The 9,949-nt window shown below is 45.0% G+C and overlaps 1 protein-coding gene across 2 annotated transcripts; it reads left to right on the plus strand.

The window, feature by feature from the left end:
- Positions 1-950: 950 nt before the first annotated feature.
- On the plus strand, positions 951-9,076 carry MMP15 (matrix metallopeptidase 15). Of its 2 annotated transcripts, XM_075282219.1 has the most exons (10): positions 951-1,262; positions 2,301-2,449; positions 2,668-2,790; positions 3,725-4,029; positions 4,221-4,382; positions 4,590-4,807; positions 6,412-6,550; positions 6,637-6,787; positions 7,301-7,416; positions 8,062-9,076. In XM_075282219.1, exons 1-10 carry the CDS (start codon positions 1,137-1,139, stop codon positions 8,484-8,486), a joined length of 1,914 nt encoding a protein of 637 aa, XP_075138320.1. In that variant the 5' UTR covers positions 951-1,136; the 3' UTR covers positions 8,487-9,076. The 2 variants fall into 2 exon arrangements, with proteins under 2 accessions (XP_075138320.1, XP_075138321.1); XM_075282220.1 differs by lacking the exon at positions 2,301-2,449 and having other exon boundaries at positions 1,198-1,262.
- The last annotated feature ends 873 nt before the right edge of the window (positions 9,077-9,949 follow it).

A 9,949-nucleotide genomic window follows, 5' to 3' on the forward strand; every position in this document is an offset into this window, starting at 1 on the left:
AAAAAAAAAAAAAAAAATCACCTACTGAAAACTTATGGGTTTTTTTGACCTTTATATGGACATAATCTGAAAAAAATTAATAGAAAAGTTTTTTAAAAAATTAAATAGGCCAATGAAACCTTATTAAAGGTTATACCCCTGATGACCCATATAAAAAAAAGTTACTGAATAGAGAGGAAATACTATTTTATAACATTTTTCTGTAGCACTGGTTTTTACTTATTTAAAAAAAAAGACAATTTCCCTCCTATTGTTTTTTTCTTAAATATAAAAAAAATGAAAACATTCAAGAATAACATAAAAATAAAGCCCTCTGTGTCACCCAAAGAATGCAAAAATTTAGACATGAGAAAAATGTTACAGCCCTCTAACCTGCACATACAAAAAATATATACAATCTAAAACGTGTCTGGTCCTGGACCAGAAATTGGCCCGGTACTGAAACAAAAAAAACAAACAAACCCAAATCCCTTAAAAGTTTCCTAATTCCTGAAGATTTTTTTTTTTTTTTTTACGTCGCTTGTAACAAAAAACAAACCCCCACTCCATGTGCACATCCTCCCCCCTCCCCCCTGGCGGAGTCTATTATGGATCTCTCGGGCGCTAGTGCGGTCATTGACACTGTTGGATGAAAGTCAAACGTCATTGTATTGTGCAGCGATGATTTCCAGCAGCTCCTGTGACTCTCCACACGGATATAACCCGGCATGTCAGGAAGGCAGCAGCGGCACAGCTGTGTGTGGGAGGGGGCACGTCTGACGCTTTCCATGGACCCCACTCCCTTTTAGGCTCCTCCAGAATTGCCCGCTGAATGCCGCAATGTTGCGGATGAAACGTTCCCAGTTGTCGGGCTCCCAGCCAGGAGGAGGCGCCCTCACAGAGGCTTCTGGGCGGCGGGGCAGTGGGAGGGCGGAGCTCTGGGGCGTGGCTCTGGAGAAGGGTGTGGGGAGGAGTTGGAGCGGGACTCTGCTCCGGGGTCCCCGGTGGCGGCGTCTGCGCTGTGAGCCGGAGGTGCTGCTCGGGGCGCTCCCATGGAGCGGGCCGGCTGTCAGTGGGGAGTAAGGCCCTGCTAGCTGGAACGTCGCCACATCTGCCAGATACTACAGTAAAACAAAGAGGAGAAGCAGAGTCAGGACATGGCGGCCGGCGGGGGACCGCGCAGGGGGAGAAGTGGCTGGGCGCTGCTGCTGTTGGGATGCAGCTTCATCCTTCTCTCCTGTCAGGAATGCACAGCTGCCGGCGAGGACGATTCTCGGGCTGAGGTATCTAATTCTGGTGCGGGCCTAGGAAGGCTGCGACTGGACCTACAGGACCCGAGCACTACCTGTGTGACCCATCCCTGACCTTTCTGTCCAGCCTCTCCCCATGCTGGCAGGGCCCCTCATCCTCCCCTGCAGCTAGTCTAGCTCTATTATTGATTGGGGTGGGGGCTGTAGGCCCCCATGTGACACTGCTGAGATGGCCACTATAGCTCTTGTAAAAGACAATATTCTATGCAGTGTGCTGGGATTTTGTTACTGGACACAACTGCGAAATAGACTTCGCTTTCCTGTACAGAGGGACAAAAACATAGCATGAAGTAAGGGCTTTCTTAACAATGGCAGAGAGTGGGCGAAGTTACCTTCAGCAATGGATCCTTAGTGTTCATCTGTCACCTGGGATCCATCATCAGCAACTGCGTATACCATCAGCAAGCAGTTGTATATTATAGTCTGATAACAATGTCACGCCTAATCTGTCAGGATCCATCATCAGCATATCTTTAGGTTGTCAGTTGATGCTCCGTATTGGTTCACCACCTGCTGCAGGGTTAGCAGTGTCAATATTAATTTCTTTTTTCAGTAACATCCCACAGACAAGTAGAAGGGGAAATGTTATCAGATCCCCTGCACAGTATGGTCACATGACTGAAAATAACCTCCATTTTATGACTTGGGTGCCCCTGGGTGATGTGAGCACGCCTATGCCTTCTGCTCTCTATCACTTTCATATAACACTAAATCTCTAGTCGCATCCTGATCTGTGTTATGTACCATAAAGCTGGTGCCTGGTGTAAGGATGGAGCAGGTGTATACAGACAACTAATATAAAGGGGGTGTCCGGTAAACACAATCTTCTGCAGTATAGGATGATGCAGGTAAAGTACATTTACTCTGTGAGGTGCTGTGATGGTCACATACTATGTCCATAGTGAGTAGGAATAGAACAGTGCTACGTTTCCTCATGTTGTGCTCCTGGTCCAATTTTCAGAGGTTGCTGCTCAATGTGCAATTTTAGATGTGTGCTCTTCCTTCCTCTAGGCCTGGCTGCGGGTCTATGGCTACCTCCCCCCAGCCAGTCGTCGTATGTCCACCCTGCGTTCTGCTCAGATCCTGTCCTCCGCCATCTCTGAAATGCAGCAATTCTATGGGATCCCAGTGACGGGAGAACTGGATCAGACCACTAAAGAGTAAGGGCCACAAAACTGCAGGGCAAAATTGGGTATGACTGGAACAGGTGGAGTAAATGAATGTGGTTTATTGCATGGACACTTGGAGCTGCCATCTCCATGTTTTATCCATCCCTACTGGAGGTGCCACATTCACTGTAGGTTGTGATACTCCTTTTACCTATGGATATAATTACTGTGGCAGTCAACTCTTTACATTGCTGCTACATTGTTGACAGGTGGATGCAGAAACCACGTTGCGGTGTCCCTGATCAGTTCGGAAGCACAGCCAAGTCTAGCATGCGACTGAAACGTTTTGCCCACACAGGACGCAAGTGGAACCAGCTGCAGCTAACATATAGGTGAGTGCCTGGCATGGTCCATGAGACTGGCGCAGTGACTCTGCTGGTGTCTATGACACTTGAGACCTTATAGAACTTTTTGCTGTAGAACGTTATACATCCTCCAAAGTAACTGCTGTTCTGTTTGTGGATGTAATATACTGTGATCACATTCAAAGCTGCAGATAAACGCATGATGTAATGGCAGAAAAGTTGTTACAGCTTTAGAAGTGTCTGGAGTATAATACATGATATAATGTCACAATAGTGACGGGGTATAGCAAATGAAGTGACTGCAGCACCCGTGACTGGATTTATGATTTGTGCTGTTATTAAATGGTAATCTGATCCTTTACTCATGTGACTTCAGACATTGCTAGATAAGAGCGAAAACATGTCCAGAGCCAGGAGAAAGAAGCAATTGTGTGCATAGAGAGGGCAGGGCGTGTTTGTGTATAAAGAAGGGGGGTGGGCACGTCTACATGTGCATGCTGCAAGGGTAAACTTGTGCCAACGAAAGAGGAAATAAAAAAGTATGGATGCTGCCGATGGGAATTATAATAAAGAAAGGAAAAATCCTAGAATAGAGTTCTAGCTTTCCAGGGTGGTGCAAGGGAGGATAATTCCATGTCAGCAAGTCATGTTAGGTTTTTATACGTGTGGGAGTAGAGCAAAAGTAGGGTAAAAGTAGGGTGTATACACTATATACTTGTGTGAAGAGTAGAGACAGTGTGTGTGTACAGTGCAGAAAGGGTTTGTATAGATAAGTGTATACAGTGAGAACAAAGGGGGATGTATACGGATGTGTGCATAGAGTAGAGGCAGAGTATACAGTATATATGTGTGTAGGTGGAAGCAATGCTTGTGAATGTATATGTACAGTGGGTGCAGAGTGTGTATACAAATATGTTTTCCTTCCTGTAAATCCACATAATGACCATACTTCTGCCTGCAGTATACAGAATCACTCAGCACGGCTGGGTGTTTATAACTCAGTGGATGCCATACGGAAAGCCTTTACTGTGTGGTCAAGTGCAACACCGCTCACCTTCTCAGAAATCCCATATGAGAGTATACGCCAACGCCAGGCCACTGCCGACATCCTCATTCTCTTCGCCTCTGGATTCCACGGAGACAGCTCGCCGTTTGATGGTCCAGGTGGCTTCCTAGCACATGCTTATTTTCCTGGTCCAGGCATGGGTGGAGACGCGCATTTCGACTTAGAAGAACCTTGGACAGTGGATAACAGCGACCTGTCAGGTGAGGATCTGGCTAGTAGGGGTATCAGGGACCAATCACTTCACAGGTGTGTGGGAGTTGTAGTGCTAATAGCAGCGGATAATATCCTTCTGCCCCTGACAGCTGATTCTCCTCTGTGCCCTTTCAGCTCTGGGAGTCGGAGGGGTGTTAGCTGTTGGGCTCAGTGTTAAAAGTCTCTGTCTGCTCTTCAGGCAATCACCTTTTCCTGGTTGCGGTCCATGAACTTGGACATTCTCTGGGACTGGAGCATTCTAATAACCCCTCTGCCATAATGGCACCATTCTATCAGTGGATGGACACAGAAAACTTCCAGCTGCCCGAGGATGACAGGCGAGGAATCCAGCAGCTGTATGGTGAGAACCCCTAATTACCTTCATCTCATCTCTGTTATTGCCAGATCTCACATTACCTAACAATCACCTTTCCATTGTTGCTACTTCTATCATATTACTTTCCCTTTCTCACCCCCACTGCCCTCTCTCATGATCAGAGGCTCCTTTGCCTCCTGTTGCTCCTGCCCCACCCTGTTGACCTGTGGTATCTCTTGTTCTTCTTTGCAGGAAGTCAAAGCAACGAGGCACTGAGCACCCCATCTCCTAATCCCACTCCAGACCGACCTGACAGAAGACCCCCAAAGCCACCATCAGGTGGCAAACCAGAACGTCCTGGAAATGCCCCTCCTAGAAGCCCATCCAATCCTGACCAATATGGTCCTAATATCTGTGAAGGCAACTTTGATGCAGTGACTGTCCTGCGAGGAGAGATGTTTGTCTTCAAGGTAAGTAGATATAGTCCTGGTATCTAGTACTGACAACATCCTTTTTCCACTCACTATGCTGACATCACTATGACATCTTCCTTCCCCACAATCAGTGCTGTGTAAAAGTTTTAGAAGCTGTAATAGTTTTTTTTTCTGTCAATTAACAAAAATGAATGAACATAATAGTATCTAAATCATATTAATATTTGGTGTGACCACCCTTTGCCTTCTAAATATTTGTCTAGGTACACTTGCACACAGGGAGTTTGTTCCAAACAACTTGGAAAACAAACCACAGATCTTTTGTAGATGTAGGCTTGCTCACTCAAATCCTTCTGTCTCTTCATGTAATCCCAGCCAGACTAGATTAGGGTTCTCATCCTATTCAAGCGAAGTACCACCTAGTAAGAAACCATCCAAACTGAGGACCCCTAAAGGAACAGTTAAATAAATAAGGCTTTGTTTGGAGCCTTTGTTAACAATTATGTAATGACTCCTTAACTGCACCCACCTCTAGTATGCTGGCCCTTCTTGTGCACCCCACAAAATAATTATTGCCCTCACACTTCAGTGCCCCAACATGTAGTATAGTGGCCCCCACAGTTAGTTATATTTAAGAAATAAGTGGTAAGATGCATTCCTCACTTACCACCGGGGTGGATTAAGAGTACCATCGCCTCATGTTAAGAAATCAACTTCCCCCAACTCATGCCAAAGATCCCTGTAGCAGAATAGTGTCCTGAATTGTCCCTCCCATAACAGTCCTCCATGTGCTATAATGTCCTGTAGTGGCCCCCAAACAGTATAATGTCCCATAGTGGTCCCTCCACACAGTATAATAATCCATAGTTGACCCCACACAGTATAATTTTCCATAGCAGCTTCTCCATACAGTATAATGTGACCCATGTGAAGTATAATTAATGGAGGCCCAGAGTAGGTGCACAAACATAACAAACAGAATTACTCACCTTCCCTGGGGCTGCTCCCCATGCTCTTCAAGCCTACAGAGATGACATCAGGTGTCATAGCATCATTACGCCTTGTGAGCTGTGATTATACCTCAGCGGTCTATCATCTCTGGAAACCAGAAAAGCACAGGGAGCAGTACCAGAGCCTAGGAAAGGTGAGTAACATTGTTTGGTAAGGTGACTAACCCCACAAACTACCATTAGGGGTGGGGGGGCTCTCAACGTGCTGGGTTTTTTCTGGAGATAGCTGGACATACCTCCTGGGGTTGAGAACCAGTGAACTGGATGATGTTGAGGGTTTAGGCCTTTGTGAGAGCCGTATCATCATTTCCAGGACTCCTCCTCTAGAGAGTGGTCACACCAAATATTAGTTTTAGATTTCTCTTTTATTCACTTTCTTTTTTAATTGAAAAAAATAAACTTTTAACAGTTTTGAAAGTATTCTTATTTTGCAGCATTTTTTTTTCCCCACACCTAACTGCACAGTATTGTAACTTTGACATGACAGTTCCTGCCATCCTGTATTCACTACTAAGGGATAAGACCAGGGTGGATCCAAAATTGTCAGTGTTTTCCATATTACACTATGGCCCCTTTCCCATGATAAGCACTGAAAGGGCAGTATGCTGACAGAACTGTATTCCTACACAGGGTGCCTGGTTCTGGAGAGTGCGCAATAACAGAGTCTTGAATAACTACCCTATGCCAATTGGCCATTTCTGGAGAGGACTTCCAGCCAACATAAGTGCCGTATATGAGAGACATGATAGCAAGTTTGTCTTCTTTAAAGGTGGGTGAGTGACACTGGAGGTGAAGACAGCAATGTGGGAAAAGCAGCTTATGAATATATGTCTCTCACTCATTATTGCTTGACAGGGGATAAATACTGGGTGTTTCATGAAGCTAATCTAGAGCCGGGGTATCCGCAGCCACTGAGCAACTTGGGGTATGGCATTCCCTATGACAGGATCGATACAGCTTTATGGTGGGAGCCCACAGAACACACTTACTACTTCCGGGGAGACAGGTAAGCTTTGCAGATTTCACTGTTTGTCTATCACCCTTATGTGATCTGGGGAGCTTTAGAACAGAATGGAAACTCTCCCTGGGAAAATACCAACCTGGGTTACTGTCTGGTAATATGGGGTGCCCTCACTAGCAGCCACTCTTTAGTATGTTCACATTTAGAGTGATACTGGGGACAAAGACATTGGAAAACAGGAAATGGACAAGAATAGAATAAAAGAAGCTCCCCTGGGGTCATACAAGAACCAGCAGGAAAAACTGTCTCTATGTGGCCCCCTTCTTATTGAAGAGTTTTGCTATTTTTGCCATATCCATCACTGACAGATTCAGAAAATCCATAGTATTGTGTGCAGCAACCTGTAGGGCTAACATTTTCCCTCTCATTCCCACAAACGTGCTTTCCTGCTGACACATTCTCATGACTTTATCATTTTCCTCATTAAGCCCACTCATGACCCTAACCCCATCCTCCTTTTCTGCATATAATCTCAAAACTCTTATTTGTTTTCTTTAGTTATTGGCGTTTCAATGAGAGGACTCGCTCTGTGGATACAGGTTACCCCAAATCCATAAAGGTTTGGGGTGGTATTCCAGACACCCCTAAAGGTGCCTTTATGAATTCAAATGGATGTGAGTATGTCATGATGGAAGTCCTGCAGGCCCATGCCAGCCTATAATGGATAATAACAGGGATTATAGAGGAGTCACTTCTACTCTCATACAGTCAGCCATCTCCATTAACTGGGAGGAATATCCTGTATTCCCCTGTTCCATGGTCAGCCTCTGCCCAGTAGCTAACGGAGTATTAGATTATAGTCTTACAGTCCAGTCTGCCTTGCTGAATCAGATGAATATTTGATGGCTTTAAGTGGCCCCAGGGTTACAAGCAGTGTGATCTGCAGGCAGCATGTTATAGAGCAGAATAAGCTGAGCATATTGATATATAGAGTGTTTAACCACAAACTATATGACTTGTATTTTATTAATTTTAGTGGAATTTTAGATTGGTGGTGTAGGCCATTAATATCTACAGGTTTGTTTTTTTTTTGTTTTAAATGTCTCATTCATTCAAACAAAATAATACATTCAATAACCACATTGCAAAGCTGCTGCATATAGTGAAACACGTATATGGTTTTGCCGTGCGGAATGCTACTGCTGCATGTGAACCCAGCCTATCTGTGAGGCTCTGTGACAGAGAATCAGCCAATGTAGTGACACTGTAGGAGAAGACCTGAATACTGTCATTTGATTGCCGCTCTCTTGTCTCAACAGCTCACACTTTCTTCTACAAAGGGGCCAAATACTGGATGTTTAACAACAAGCGTCTGAAGACAGAGCCTGGGTACCCCAAATCCATACTACAAGACTTCATGGGCTGTCAGGAGGAAGTGGTTAAAGAGCCGGACACTGTTCCCCGATGGCCAGATGTGGAAAGGCCACCATTTAACCCTGATGTTGAGCCAGAGGAGCAGGATAGAGATGAGGAGAGCACTGGCAGGGAGGACCCTGGCCGTGATGTGGATGTGGTTGTCCATATTGATGAGTACACACGGGCCGTCAGTGTTGCCATGGTGATTGTGCCTCTACTACTGCTGCTATGCATCCTGGGATTGATCTACATTATTGTTCAGATGCACAGGAAAGGGCCTCCCAGATCCCTTCGATACTGCAAGCGTTCCCTGCAGGAATGGGTGTGACCCCACCCTCCCCCATCCAATGATCACTTGCTGTCCACCACTTCCCTCCTCTCCAGCCAACTTAGTTTTTGTACATTTTAATTTAGTTTTTTTGTGGTGCTAACACAGGAGCGGACCCCGTTTCCCACCCCACACACATACATTCTGTGGATCTGAACTATTGGCAGTGAAGGTGTCTGCCGACCCCTGCAGGTGTGCTGGGGTTTTACTCTGGACAGTAACACCATGTAGCTGCCGTGAAAATTGCACTTGTGAATTGCACCCTGTTGCTGTTGGTACTTTATGTTGCACATGACCCCAATTATTGATCAATGAATGTCTGCCATGAGTGCGGTTTGGGTGCCGCCACCATCTTACAGTTTATTTTGCACTGAACAAGTCCTGAGATGGACACAAGGTAGAAATAGGGCAGACTTTCCCTCCTCTGCCTGCTAGAGATGGGGGAGGGGATTCTGTACCCTGAGCTCTATCAGAGTCCGTTGTTCCTGTGGAATGTCAATCTTGGGAAAGAAGGGAAGTTCTATAGGGGCTGCGCCCAAAAGATAGCGTTACTCAAATGTTTGATTTTATTAAAGTTTTCTAAACATTAAGTTGTGAGATTTTGTGCTACAATGGTATGAGCAGTAGAGCTTCATCCTAAGACCAGGTTCAGACCTGCTCTCTGCTCGGGAATTCCGTTCCTCGTTCTGCTTTAAAAATGCTGCTTTAAAAATGCAAGCAGGACTTTTCTCTCTATTTTTTGTGCAGAAACCTGGTGAACCCCATTATAGTCTATGGAGTTCGCAGGTTTCCGCCGGTAACAGCTTTTTTTTTTTTTTTTTTTTTTTTTTTTTTTTTAAGCGGATTAAGTTTCCATTCTTGAGGTCCTCAAGCTCTCAAGGAATCCTGATCGCAGGTGTGAACCTAAGCAGTCTTTACATGTGAAAACAGTGGACTGTGAGTAAGGAGCTACACAGTCTTAACACAAGGATTACTTACCTGGATGCCAGTACAGCATATTGATGAGAACCAAACAAGAGCTTCACAAAGCCTAGCTTACACCCAGACATTCCTTGAATTAAGCTGCGCAGAACACCAATGCTACACAGACCTACTATAAGAAGTGATAGGGTGTTAAAGTGAAGCAGAGGTTTGTGTTCACAATATAAAACTGATAAACAGAAGCAATTATTTTGTTGTTAACAAGACAATTTGCATACCAAAATTTTGGTTTTCTGTAGTCCGGAGGCAGCACACACATTGGTTAATGTCCCCATGGATACAATCAAAAGGACAGCAAACATTTAGCAATAAAAAAAAAATTACATCTAAAGGCGGGTAAGCTGTGCTGCCTCCAGACTACAGGAAATGAAAATTTCGGTAAGCAAATTTTCTCATTCCTGGTCGTCCGTAGGCAGCACCAATGGGACTGTAAAGCAGTGATGATTTGAGTAACCAATATTAGCATGGTTCTGCTAAAAGAT

Source organism: Leptodactylus fuscus, chromosome 7, assembly GCF_031893055.1.
Source record: "Leptodactylus fuscus isolate aLepFus1 chromosome 7, aLepFus1.hap2, whole genome shotgun sequence".
Taxonomy (NCBI): Eukaryota; Metazoa; Chordata; class Amphibia; order Anura; family Leptodactylidae; genus Leptodactylus; species Leptodactylus fuscus.

What these genes read in the sequence shown, in the direction of transcription:
- MMP15 (XM_075282219.1), top strand. Translation starts at nt 1,137, where the DNA reads ATGGCGGCCGGCGGGGGACCGCGCAGGGGGAGAAGTGGCTGGGCGCTG. An exon ending in TACTACTTCCGGGGAGACAG is followed by an intron (nt 6,788 to 7,300) that starts GTAAGCTTTGCA and finishes TGTTTTCTTTAG; the next exon opens with TTATTGGCGTTTCAATGAGA. An exon ending in CTTTATGAATTCAAATGGAT is followed by an intron (nt 7,417 to 8,061) that starts GTGAGTATGTCA and finishes TTGTCTCAACAG; the next exon opens with CTCACACTTTCTTCTACAAA.